Raw genomic sequence first — 14,309 nt, 5'->3', positions numbered from 1 at the left:
TTCTGTGTGCACCATTTCTTCTTTCTACCACAGACGGTATTTAGGAGATTTCTTATTTTTTTAAAGCTTCCTCTACTATAAATATATATTTATGCCGTAATATGTCTATTAAGTCAGAATGTAGTATAATGAATACTTTTATGTTTAAAATGCTACATTTTCTCACTTCATCTTTCCTTAACTAGATTTTTACCTAAACCACTATAACTTTTATTCCATAGAGTCACTGAAGATTGCTGTTTGAATGTACACTATCAAGCTGGTAATGCCATTTTGTTCAAATTTTATAGAGATTTTGCTCTCTCTAAGGTTCTGTACACATATCAAACCCACTCCAAACAATAGACAATATCACAATAGCCATGTACTTTTAGTGTAGTGCAGTCAGCAACATTAATGGAGTTGTCCTGGAATCATACAGGTGTGACATGGGACACCACTTACTCATACATGTTTTAATGGATGTGTCAAACCCAAGCGTCTGCAAAATGCAAGTAGCTGCTTCTTTATGTAGCTAAATGCTAGATGTTGCTAACGTAGCTAGATGTAGCTAATGATGTCAGCATTAATATTTCAATAAAATTGCTTTCTATCTTTAAGGTGGACTGCAAAAATATACTCAGTATATTTTTATATATATACTCAGGGAAAACAAAAAGGGTAATTTTCTTCTCTTTGCATAGGGTCATAGAAGCATAGAACATTCTTTTTTTTTTTTTTTTTAAGATTTATTTTGTATCACTTTAAGTGATACATGTAACAAAATTCAGTGTGAGAGTTTTGGGAATGGGAAGGTGAGGTTTAGGTGCAGAATCTCTGAATAAGCTGGTTTTTTTCAACTCATAGTCACTCCCTCATTCACTCACCCTCACACCCATACTCTCATAAGCACCCAGACATGTGAGCTCATGTGATCTTGTGAGCATCACCTGAGTATGGGAAAAGGTCATGCCAGCTGACAGTCCTTATCCTGTTTCTGTGGTTCTTCTTGATTAGAAGTGACAGGTTATTTTATGGTCAGATCTGCCACAGAAGTTGTGCAGCCTTCTTCTCTGGATGTATTAACAATTCATCTGGATGTGCCCTGTGTTACTTGTTCTGGGTGAAACTGCATTAGCAGGGGGATTGGACAGAGCTCCCTTCCAACCACTATTATTGGGTGATCTTTTATATTGCTCAGCAGCTCTCAGTACATTTTTCCTTGTCTGCAATATATAGGCTCTGTCTATAGCCTATTTTTAGGCTGGGCTAACAGGAAAATAATGGTATGGGTAATAAGCTGCAACCTGGAGATGTTATCCTCCTGATAGCAGAGTGCGTGGTCATCTGCTGCCAGTCTTTTGTGCTGTGGCCTTCACATGCACAGCATAGGAACAGTATCTTCTAAACATGTCTTTTGTTTGTCAATAAAGGGCATTCTTTTAACACTTTGCTCTTTCTTTTGGTGCCTACAAACACACACACTTCCATTCACTCTACAATTTTATCAATCTTACTATTTTCATTATGAATCCCTACAAATTTGAATTAATGAAATTAATTATAAGAAGCATTTGATGAGTAAGTCTTCCAGCTGATTCATTTCTTCCGAGCAAACTCTGACCTAAACACTGAGCTCTATGAGTCACAGCCATCTTCTTTGCCTGTGAAACTCTTCAGACCAAAGCAGTCCTGTCAGTAGAATGGATAGTCCCAGGCGCTTTTCCAGCTGCAAGATCATAACAGTCTCAAAAGCACATTAAATGCAATGACCTTCCATCCTTGCTCATAACTGTTGGGCCCAAGTGTCCAGAGTATGTTTGAAATATCTGCTGGCACATTGGCATGCATTAGCACATTCTGCTTCGGGCCACACAAGGCTCAAATAAGACAGCAAGTGCACTCAAGATTTCTCCTCTAGAAATGTTTTCACCCTATGTTTGTATATAGACATGAACCTCTGTGAAAAAGGTGTGGATGTTAAGTGAATTTGGGCTTGCAAGAGAGACTCACATGTAGCTTGCAGTCAATCATGCTCAATCACTGAATGCTTGTTTCCCATTATAGGAACTGTAGCAATAAAGGATGATATCCCTGCAGTAGACAAATGAGTCAAGCCTGAATGTCTGATGTGAAAAATGATTCACCATTTGTGATGGATATGATTTTGATTCAGTTTGACATTTTAGAGGAGTAAATATTTGAAGCAACCTACTTTTAAATCCAATCAACCAATGGAATAAGGAAAGCAAATAAGTAGAAAGCATGTTACCTTGTGGAGCTTGAGTAGGCACTGTATGAAGAGGCAGTATGTTCACTCAGAGCCTTTACAGCAAGCGGTTTCATAGTTCTTTCAAACTTCCTTCCTTTCCAGTCCCAGCACTGGTCCACAAGACTCCATCCCCCACTGATAGTTTCCCTCTGCAGGTGCTGATCACCCTGCCCTCAGCCTCTCCCTGGGAAAGAGGTTTTGACAAATGCTGAAATGATGAAAGTAATTTTCTGTGTATTTGTATATTTGTTTGGTAGATTTCATTGAGGCTTTCTGCCAGGCAGCAGGGCTTTTACTTCAGGAAAATATCATGGCAGACAGCAAACCCCTGGTAGGGAAAACTGATGGCTGTGACTTATCTTCAGAATCAAGCCAAACAGGGAGCTCCTGCTCCCTCCTATGCAATTTACTAGTTGATAGATAAACTTGCAATTTCATTTTCAGAAAGAGAAGGTAAATGACACACTGTGCTCAGCAGTGACTAATATTGAAGGTAGTGTTTTGTGTGCACTTACAAATAAATATGCTCTTCACTATGAGGACATTGGAAATCAGGATATCCTGGTAAATTCTATGACCTCCCCCAGCCCACCCAGGGCATAAAACCCAGTACATTCAGCTCTGGTTCAAGGTGTTTGCCACAGTTTTGTGAGTCTCAATTTAGAGTGCTAAAAAAGCATAAACTATTCATAGCTTGTTCACAGCTGTTTAATTTTATGAGGATTCTGTGTTTGCATGCTAAAATTGTTGACTCAAAAAAGGAGAGCCTTTATTTGATTCTTTCTTTTTTTTTGCCCTCAGTACATTAATAAAAGAAGTCTGAGATAATGTGTGATAATATCTAATGTGGAAGTTTTGATAATTCTATCTGAAAACAGAATGAATGAAAATCAAAAGATTTGCACCTTTACAATGTTACACTTATGCTGTTTGGTATAAAACTCCAGGTTCAGGACAGTGTAATCAGTCTTTAATGTCTGAGTATATCACTGTCACAAGTTTCTAATACAGGCTCACACTTTGAAGGAAGCAATCTCATTATATATGTATAATCAGGTGACTTATTTGAGCTATGCAATTTTGGCTTGAGCCCTGCAGTTTTGGCATAAATAAATGTACTTCCATCACCAGATCCAGCACTTATGTGTGATCTCTGTAAGCTCTGCAGGAGACTAAGCAAGAGATATTTCTGTCACCTCTTTCAATTCCCATTAGTTTCCAATTTTCAAGCTGGATTCTCTGTACCATGAATCAGACAATTCTTATATTGTATAATACTACAAAGTAACTTTAGAGTGATAATTAAATCCTACCAAGAATGTGCAATTGGTCATTTTCAAAGACAGTTTGATTCAAATTCAGTTGGTGAAAATTTCTATGGGTTACTTTGATAGTCTTTCTTTAATATACATGGATCTATGAGATGCTTGGGTTATATTTTTTTTCTTAAAAAGTATTTATCTTCCTAATTTCAGCCAGGTTTTTTTAGGCCTGAATGAGTTATAGAGTTAGTCAGGAAGTGTCAAAATTTTACCAATCAATAAAAAGTGGATGATGATTTGTTTTTTTCTGTATGAGTATAAAGGAAATGCATGCAGATTCCTTTATAATTGTAATTCAGGTCAGGTTTTATCATACCAGTGCACTGTAATCAGGGTTATGAAAAATCTCTGTTTACAGTACTGTTAATTATGCACCATACATGTGCACACAGCCACACAGAGTTTTCCAAATATGTACAAATTTTGTCAAACACTTTAGTCCCTAACTTCTGTTGGAAGACTGTCACGTCTGTGCTTATTTTAACATATGGTGCTTTCAACAAATAATTTTATAGGAAGAGCACATAATGAAGTGACAAGTGCTTCTAATTGTATCAAAATATTCAGGGTGGTAAAAGCCAGGGATGTGTGAAGGATTACAAGAAGACCATAAGAAGCTGAATGTTAAAAGGCATGTACAGCTCAGTGTTGATCAATATGGAGTGATGGACATGTGGAAAAATTTTAATGCCAAAAAAAGACACGGTGTCGACCATCATCACTTTGGAAGTAGATCTCAGGGTCAAAATAGATCATTCTGTGAAATTCAGTGGTGCTCCATAGGGTGCGAAAATCAAAACAAATATTAGAAATTGTTAGAAAATGAACAAACTAAGCAGACTATATGAGTTGATTCAACTGTATGAATCCTTTGTGGGCCAGAACCTTAAATACTGTGTTGTGTTCTGGTCTGCCTATTTCAGAATGGTTTTAAAGGGTTTAGAGGAAAACAAGTTTTATCAGGGGGATGGAAAGGCAACCTTATGAGGAGCAACAAAATGGGCTTGAAGTCTTCAATCTGTTCACTGTCTCTGAAGCATATAAAATGAGCAGCTAAAAAGATCCAGAGCTTAAAATAGTATCAAGACTGTTACAAACTCAGTATAAACATAGTATTAGACATAAAAAAAAAAAAAATTAAAACCATCTAAAACAGGTCACTGTGATTAAAACCAAAATCCATCAGCAGTGTAAAAGTATTTCTGGACTAGTATCTGCTGCCTAAAACCTTAAATCATCCTTGGTAAAGAAGTGTAAGGTGGATAAATACAGTGCTGGGCAGTTCGGGGAAGAACATTGTGTATAGTCCAGTAAGTGTGGTTTTTATATTGAAAAATAACTCAGGCATTTAAAAAATGTATAGTTAAATATGTGTTATTGGAATTTTGGAAGATTAGTGCAGTTTTTCTAGATGTTTATTCATTAAGCATTTATGCTTAATGCTTTGAAATATTCAATGACTGTATGAATTAATTTAGTCCTGGTTTTCAAAAGCTTTTGTTAAGATTCATGCCAAAAGATTTAAAGTGGCTGGCTTGTCTTGAGATAAGAGAAAGATCTCTTGTAGTTTAGTAATAGATTAGGAGGCAGAAAGCAATATTGAGAAATAATTTATCAGCTTTGAGCTGGAGCAAAGATACTCATGGCCTCATAGACAGATGTTCAGTACATTTATAAAAGATAGATACAGAATACAGGGTGAAGAGTGAGATGATGCATTTTGTTTAAATGTGTTTAGGATATTCAAAATTATTTGACTCTGATAATTAAAGGATTTGAGTTTCTGACATGTAAGGAGAGGCTGAGAGAGCTGTACTGAGCCTGAAAAGGAGAAAAGGGTTAGGGGGAAGGGGGATCTTTTCCACTGTATAAATACCTAATGGAAAAAAAAAAAAAAAACTTTTTTTTTTTTTTTTTTTTTTTTTTTTTACATTGTGGGTGATCAAACACTGGCACAGGTTGCCAAGACTGGTTGAGGAGTCTCTATCCTTGGAAATACCTGAGATCTGACTGGACATGGTCCTAGGCCACCAATTGTAGCAGAGGGTGGGACTGGGTGGTGTCTAGAGATGCCTTGTGAAATCTTAACTACTAGGAAGAATAGGAAATAATCTCCCAATAGTGAATGACTATGTTATGAAGGGATGGATAAATACAGAGTGTTAGTAAATGCAAATACAGAATATGAGAAAAAACAGCCACACCTATGTATTTACAAGAATAGGACCTAAATTAACTGCTAGTCAAAGAGTTAAATAAATATTGTGATTTACTGTTGAAAGTTCTACGTGCAACATCATCGATATTTTGTGCAAGTCATAAAGGCAAATAAAATTACTAGCAGGAAAGAAGATGAAAACAGGACAGAAAGCGTCCCTCTTCCTTTATAGAAACCATTGGATCATCCTGTTGTGCATACTCAAAAGGAGTCTGGTTGAACTGGAAAAAAACTAAAGAGTGATGGTTAGGAGTAGAGGATGGCTTTGTAGAAGGTGGGGCACAGAAAAAAGGTCCTTCTGCTTCCAAACAGATGACTGAGGTATAGTATACAGTTGTGGATGCTGTAGAAAGTTAATGAGAAGTGGACATTCCCTGTATTATTGTACACAAAGTAGAGAGCATCAACAAAATAAAAAATACAACAACAAACATGCTACTGAAGTGCATGTAATGTAATTAATTTTGAATGTAATTAAATTTGTCATTAAATCGTGGAGCCTGCTGTCCCAGGACTCTTTGCCATCATGTCTTTTCCTTGAGTATCTGCTACAGGTTATTGTTGGAAAGAGGGCACTTGTCTAGATGTATCTTGGGTTTGATAAACAGGGTCATTCTTAACCTCTTGTTGGAACAGGTGGGTAGCTGAAACCTAAGGCAATAATGATAATTTCTTTTCTCTTTGCAAATTGACATTCTCTTCCTTGCTCATTTTTTGCTTCTTTTCTCAAAGGAACACTTACAACAATATTTTCACCTTTCATACAAGAAAGGCATGTATTTAATTGTAACTGCTATGTGATGAACTCAATGACAAAAGACATGTGGTATCTCTAGACACAAGGAAGTTTGTATCATGTTCACAATTTACTTTTTATAGCTGGGCACATCCTTACACCTAGCCTTATTGAAAAGCATACCTTAAATGTTTTACAGATGAGATCAAAGATCTGTATTACTTTTATTGAAGATTTTATAAATTCTTTTAAAAGAAACCTTAAAAATTCCTTAAAATCTTACTTGTATTGAGTTCAAATTTCTCAGCCTTGGCAGTTTTGGGGGCAGTCATTCCTTTCTTTTAGGCATATTCTATTTTTTGTGTACCAGCTGATAGGATTTTGTTTTTCTCTTGAGGTATTGAGTGCCCTCACAAGCCCTGTCTTCAGGCTAGTGCTTCAAAGAAATCAGTTCCCCTTCGATCATAATGAGGATTATGCTGCTCCGAGGAGGCATTTTGATTCAAATTTCCATTTGGAAACCCTTTATATTCTGTTGCACAAAGGCATCTAACCATTATCCTTTGCAATTCCTTAATCAGATGGTATACACATACGCAGAATTGATTACTGTGCCACCAAGCTTCTCCTGGTAAATATGTAAGAGTTTATGGGCACCACTTCTGAAATTGGGTTGCTTGAAGTCAGAAGAGGAGAGAGGGAAGGGCCATGGGGCATGCTGCACACCCTGGAAAGTTATCCATTGTTTCAGGCAGTAACTGATCTGTAATTATGGCTCCATAAGTCAGGGGATGAGCATTATCTCAGGTTCCCCAGGCACTAGTGAATGAGGGGGTCACACTTGCCAGCAGCTGGGGTGTGTGGGGAGAGCTGGGAGGCAATGTGCCGGCACAGCTGCCCTGCCACTGGGCAGCTCTCACTCCTGCCTTCCCCCCTGGGGTTCCCTGCTCTGGGTTTATCACAGGCTAAGGGATACCTTGTGCACAAGGTGGCTCTCAGGCTCCAAGGTGAAGGGGTCAGGTCTTTCTCTGGACACCACATGCTGGTTGCCTTGAATCTTCTTGGCGTTCATCTTCAGAAGTTTTTATTAGTCTTCATTTTGTGCTATCTTACTGAAAGTGAGAATTTTTTTCCCTTGACAATCTTAGATAAGCAAGGGCTTTTTGGATTTGTGGGTTTATTCTCTCCAGGCAACCTTAAGCTTTACAGGCTCTGTTGTTGATCATAGATTATTTAAAAATTTTTTATAATGCCCTGAAGTACATTTCCTTGAAGCATCAAGATTGCAAATTCTTAGTTTTGCAAAATGCCATTTGGAAAAGCTCTTGCTTTCTATATCAGGATCAGTCTTGTACATAAATTCAGTGTGTGAGTGGCAATTAATGTTTTGAAGAGATAATGACATTCAAAGAAATTAAAAATATTGTATAAAAAATACATATAGATGTATCAGAACCCCTTAACTAGTGATAATGTGGTTTTAGCCTATGCTGTCTTTCTAAGGGCCGTGCTTTTCCAGACTGACCAATCTTTGTGATAATTCTGTCGAAATCCCCAAAATAACTTTCACTGTTAAGATCTACTTAAGCAACTAAGATGACAGAGCCTGACATTTAGGATAAGATCCAAAGCCTATTGGTGCTGATAAGAATTTTAATATGTACTTCTCTGGTGGCTTCATATCAACTTGCTTTGACTTGTGGTGTTTGTGTAAGTAAATGTGGAGGAGATGTGTAAATTTCTTAGACTAAAAGTTGTATTTAAATAAGTTTTCCTTTTTTTCAGTATTTTATTAAGAATTGTATTTTTTATGCCATTGAAATGATATCTGATTTTATACAGGTGCATCTGTTTAGAATGAATTTATTTTTATATTATTAGGATTTTTTTCAAAATTTATTTTAGTCAGCATTGTTATTGAATAAGTCTCACCCAAATTCTTCACTATTCTGTGTGGACTAAGTGGAAAAAAACCCATCAGGTAAGGCACTGAACTGCTTACATAAACAGTTCTTGAGACAGCTATATCTATTTTGAGTTCCCAGTAGACATTTTAAATTAGCATGAAAAGCAAGATTATTATGGTTTTGGGTACTTTGATGATCTAAGCTCCCAAGACAATGAATCCCTCTTTCTCAAAGCTTTTTCTAAGATTCCCTCACTGCGTAAAATACATGATCTCTCTTCCCTTTCTACCCTTCCCTTCAAACCACTTGAATTCAGAGTAGGCAGATCTTACACTACAGATGCTATAACATTTAAAATGGATAAATTCTGGTATATGGAATATATGGAAATGATGGTGAATCATTGAAAAAATGTCCAGCCAGAGGATATTTTGTGTATCAAAAATTTTTTAAAATAATCATGGCAAATATGATACTGAGGATTTAAACCAGCTGACAGCGGTAAGAATTTTACCCTCATCTAGTAAACCATCTTGAATTTAGGGTGCTGTGTATCTGTTCAATGCACTTGAAGACTGTGCCCTTTAGTGACCCAACTTCATCAAGAAGATGCAGATTAGTTTTGATTTTTCCCAACCCAAAGCTGACTGTGTTACTTAGATGACTTAAAAAGCATTTTCTTTAAATGTTGAATATTTAATATAGCACTTAAAAGAGGTTGATCTTTTTGATGCCTACCACTCACTTTGCTTAGAAGATCCCAGAAGGACATAGTAGAAGGGAAGCAGTGCAAAAGTGCAATGTCCCTTTCCTCTCCCACCCACCCTTGGCAAGGGGGTGCTGATCTCCTTAACCGAACTCAGAAGCCTAGATTAGCCTCCCAGTTTCATGGTATCCTTCTGATCCAAGTGTCTTTGAATTTTTTGTAAGGATTTTGGTCATTTGTTCAGTGTCTTTATACTTTCTTACAGGATTTTCTTTGAAAGAAGGATTTTGAAAACCTCTATTATTGTGGCAGTTTTCACTGAAGCTATTTCAATTCTGCAATATTCCAGCCTTCAGCATCTGGTTTTCAAACTCTGTTGAGTCAGGCTGGAAACAGACACCTGAAGTGACTGTTTAGCAAAATAATAATTTTTTTTTCCCAGTGGTCTAGAGTAAAAAATATGCAAATATGAATAAAATGAGCTCATTTGGACGGCACTGAGTTTTAGTGAATAACTATTTCTATAAAGCAAAATAAAGCAATTTAAAATTTGTTGTGAACACAAGCTCTTTTAAAAGAACAAATAAATGAACATACTGAGAGTTACATCAAGACACTAGAGGCTTTAATAAGCCTGATCTCTGCACGAGAGGTGCTGACTAAATGACAAATCAAATAAGATGCTGGTCCAGTAGATAGTCCTATTTTATATGAATAAATGAGATAAACCATCAGAACTTGTGGGAATCACAGTGCATTTGTGCAGCCCTCTTTGAAAGCCTCTGCAGCACCCCTTTCCACCTAAAACTTCATACTGGTTTTACACTGTGGTTGGCACTTCATAGGAGCCAATCTTTAAATTGATTGAATTGCTAATTTTTCATTTTCTGTCCTTTAACAGCTGGAAACAGTGAAAGTGATGGCCAAGAAGTGGTGAGGAAAATAAAAGAAGAAACTTTGACTGGAAAAGGTACCATATTATAAAATTTCCTTTAAGAAACCTTTTTTCCTCTCTTTTTGCTGTCATCTCCTTTTATATGAGGTCCCTTTGTGTGTTGCTATTTTTTTTTTTTTAACTGAGACACTAGAACAGTTTGCCCAGAGCAGTTGTAGATGCCTCCTCCCTGGAAGTGTTCATGGTCAGATTGGATGGAGCTCTGAAAAAACTGGTCTAGTGGAAGGTGTCCCTGCCTATGGCAGGAGTTTTGGAACTAGGTGCTCTTTAAGGTCTCTTCTAACCCAAATGGTTCTGTGATTCTATGAACTGAATTCCTGAAATAAATCTGACTCAGGGGTAAAATGCATAGGATATTTTTTGAAAATGTTTTCTGCCTTGTTTTACTTTACTGTTTGTCATTGAAAAAGGGTTGCCTGCAAGTTACAGTCTGCTGGCATATGTGCATGATTTAATAGATGAGAAAAAATTCAGAATACCAGTAGTTTTTGCTAAGGAGAGGATGACAGCAGGTAAGAGTGTGTGGTCTTTTACTTTCCTTGTTTTAGGAACTAACAGGTTTTTGAAAGATCAGGGCTGTTTGATTGGGTCATTTGACACGTGTTAAGAGCTTATAATACTTCGCAAAAAAAAAAAATCAGTTTTCTTAAATATAAATGGACCTTTCATATCAAGCCTAAATGCCTGCTTTTTGTGGTTCTTATCTTATTTTCTTTATCCGATGACCTATCATGTTTGTAGAGGTATAAGGACAGCATAGCTTGATAACTAAGAGAAAAGGCACGTTCCACACTACCTGCTCTGTGATTGCAATTTGCAGTTTATGGTGGAGGTTAGTGCAGCTCATATTTTTGTCCCTGGGTGTCACTGGGTGTAGTTCCTAATGGTGCATGATGATTCATTCCTGCCACTTCGACGTATAATTTCTTGGCAAAATAATAGGGCAGTGTTGCTAGTCCAACCTATTTAGGATCTTCATGTCTTCTTCTGAGATCTGATTCTGTTTTTGTGCCTCTAATAATTACTGTTATGATGATCAAAATACATGTTAATTATTGTGTTAAAAAACCCTTCCATTATGATTTATCTTTTGACTTAAATAAATGTGCATCCATTATAGCCTCAGGATACATGTATGCTAGTTACAATCATCATAAATTAAGGCATAGTTAGAAGGATCATGAAAGGAAAAAGGTAATTATTACATCATTAAAGTCTTTTGCTGGAAGTTTCTGTACAGAGACCAAAACCAGTTGGAATTAATTAAGTCATGTGACTTGCATGAAGCTGAATAAACAAGGGTCTGTCTTATTTTCTCGCTCTGTGTGATCACAGGCTTTTCTAGCACTCCAGTCTTTCTTGCTTTTTCTAAGTAAAGTCAGTTATAGCCCTCAGTTATAAACTGTTAAAACAAAGATGTCAGTTTGAGGAAGCTGAAAGAGTATTAAAATCTCCTGAAGTTGTTATTTGTTGTAATTATTTTTACTGAGGCTTAAGTAATCTCAGGCCCTGATAGATTTGGCCTAAAAATAAATTGGAAGAATATTGTCTTTTCAGAATTTCTCACTGATGGAGGGAAATTTGTATTTACAAGTGCAATGTCCTGTACAAAAGACTTGTGCAGAACTGAGTGCTACTCCTGTGTTACTGTTTATCAATGTATCTGCACTTTGCATTTAGTAGGATGTGTGTGTAGATACTGTGACCAAGACAGGGATGTGCAAGAGTATTACCTTTTCAAAAGATACAGTTCAAGATCTGTTTAGTCACTGCATTAAAACGTTATTGGTTGTCTTGACCCTTTTCCCCTGCTTTTTCTTTGAGCATTTTTCATGGCCCATATGAAAACACTGCTTTTCAGAAACCGATCCCATCAGGAACATCAGACTCTTGAAGAAGAACTACTCAAAACAGTATTTTTGGGCAGCCAGTGTGGTCAAGGATTGGGACAATATAGCTGTTTTGGACAAACAACATGAGTAGATGCCATCAGTTTGTTATATAGATCTCAGATTTCTCAGAACAATGAAAATACCCTTGCTTTTTATCAGGTTAGACAGCAAAAGGGAGCAAAAGACCTTGTCCTCTCCTTGTTGACTGGCTGAGCCATACATAGCACAAACATCCCCAGAGACAGCTCTGGGAAAATGCCAGGCTTATTGAATGCAAGTAATTACAATGTTTTTAAGGCACTGTCATCCTTCTCTGTCTTGGCCTTGTCTGTCTGGGGCTCTGTCTGATATCTAAGGGTAAGTAGTTTTACTTGACATAATCTGTACTTACTTCTGGGACAAGTGAGATTCAAAGCATGTACATAAGTAATTCCTATGAAGCAGATGAGGAGCAATAATGTGCTAACAGTTGCAGTGGAGGATAAAGGGTAGTAGTAAAAAGGCTATGCGTGCAGGTGATTTTTTTTTTTTTCTTTTTATTAGTAAAAGTATGGCAAGACATGAAAAAAGGATGGACAAAACTTCTGAGTACAGGGAGGCAGGAAGCCTGATTTCCCATGCTGGAGGTATGGAAAGCAGAGCCAATGCCAAAAGAGAGTAAAGACCTGGAGATGAAAGCAGTTGCAACCATTTGCAACAAAGCAGTGACACTAAAGGACTCAGAAAATCTAAACAATGTAGCTCTTCACCTTTTCCTTCCACCCACCCTCTCCCCTGGCGCTGCCTCAGAAACCTTCTTGGTTCCTCTCCCTGCTGATTCCAGACTGTTTAAGTGTCCTCCTTGGTTTTGGGTCTGGGTTCTCGGTAACCTGTTACAAAGTGTGAGGGAGGACATACATGGGCAGTTGAGTGGAAGTAAATAAGCTACAAGTCCTCGGGGCATGATAGACCCAGTTAACTTAACCATCAGAACCTCCTCCATGATAAAGAAATCACAGCCCTCAGATATCCAAAACAGGCCAGAAGTAGTGCTGCATTGTCATTAAAATTCTCACACGGGCACTATTTCCAAAAGACCAAGGGCAACACATTGCTACACCATGAATCATAAAGCTGGGAGAAGCCAGGATGATGTGGACATTTATCTTGCTTCCATTTGTTAAATTGGGAACTTGTGTTGTTAATAGTAGCAATTATATGGCTGGGAAAATCGTTGATGGCTCAGGATTGCCACAGAGCTATTCTAATTGGATAAATCTCTGTAATTTGCACATAGGGTGTGTCTGTGTTAGTGTGTTCCTTAGATCAGTTGGGTGCTTTCCAGGCAACCCTCAGCTCTTGGCTGTTTGCTGAGCCCAGGTTCCTATCAAGAAGAGCACTGCAGGTCTTGGCCTGGATTCCCTTTGGGCAGGACTAGCCTGGGAGGTGAGTTGCAGCAGTAACAGAGCATTACTGCATGGGAGCAGCTTCAGAGTTTATCTGAACTAAGCCTTCCACAGACCTGCAGCAAGTGCCTATGTCAGGTGCCCAGCACAAAATGATCTCCAGAAATGGATTTCTGTTCATCCAAACTGCTTGTTAGTGCAGCCATAACCATAGTTACCAGTCGTGAACAAACTTCATTGAGCTGAGGAAATGAGAGGTTTCTGTGATAAACTCAGCTCTCAATGGTACTGGAAAAGAATCTCTCAATTTACATGACAGAGTTATAACTCCTGACTCAGTTACCCTCAGCTTATGTCTCTGCAAATGAAAGCTGGTTTTAGCCTGATGATTACAAATATACAAATGTTGGAAACTCATATATAAACATGAATGAAAACTTCATTCATTCCAGCAAAGGTTCATGAATGCTGATGGAATCAGCAATTAGAAAAACTTTATGCATAAATACCACATAGCACAGTACCAAGGGAAGGCTCTCACAACTGGAGTGTAGGAGCTGAAGTTGCAACTAGAGTCAAAGGAGAAAAAATTATCATTTAGTGAGAAAAGAGGGTGTAAAAGTCATATTAAGCATAGACCTCTTCAAAAGGAGAAGCCTGCATTTAATCTCACCCAACATTTTTGCGGCAATTCAAATAAAACCACAATTATAAAACTACAAGCTAAATTCACAGAGTTCATGAAACTTCCATTTGAAGTCAGGTGAGAAAGGAAGAAGAGACTTTCTCCCTCAGAGTCAGAGGAATGCAGAGGTTAGCATACTGGCAACCAAATTGTATCATTTACAGTCTGACCCACATCAAGACAGCGTGGGCCAAATAGTAGGATGAATTGTCTTAAAAAAATTCGTGTGCGTTTAACAAGGCTGGCTTTTTC

General features: G+C 37.6%; 1 protein-coding gene across 1 annotated transcript in view; it reads left to right on the top strand.

The window, feature by feature from the left end:
* Positions 1–14,309, top strand: part of DHRSX (dehydrogenase/reductase X-linked) — a 161,748-nt gene that overhangs the window by 37,939 nt on the left and 109,500 nt on the right. The window contains exon 3 of the mRNA XM_053969965.1: positions 10,042–10,110. Within this exon, the coding sequence (XP_053825940.1) occupies positions 10,042–10,110 (69 nt within the window). The remainder of the gene's footprint in view (positions 1–10,041; positions 10,111–14,309) is intronic.

Source organism: Vidua macroura, chromosome 2, assembly GCF_024509145.1.
Source record: "Vidua macroura isolate BioBank_ID:100142 chromosome 2, ASM2450914v1, whole genome shotgun sequence".
In the NCBI taxonomy this organism is placed as follows: domain Eukaryota; kingdom Metazoa; phylum Chordata; class Aves; order Passeriformes; family Viduidae; genus Vidua; species Vidua macroura.
Note: the sequence above shows the minus strand (reverse complement) of the source record. Positions and strands in the feature narration are given on the sequence as shown.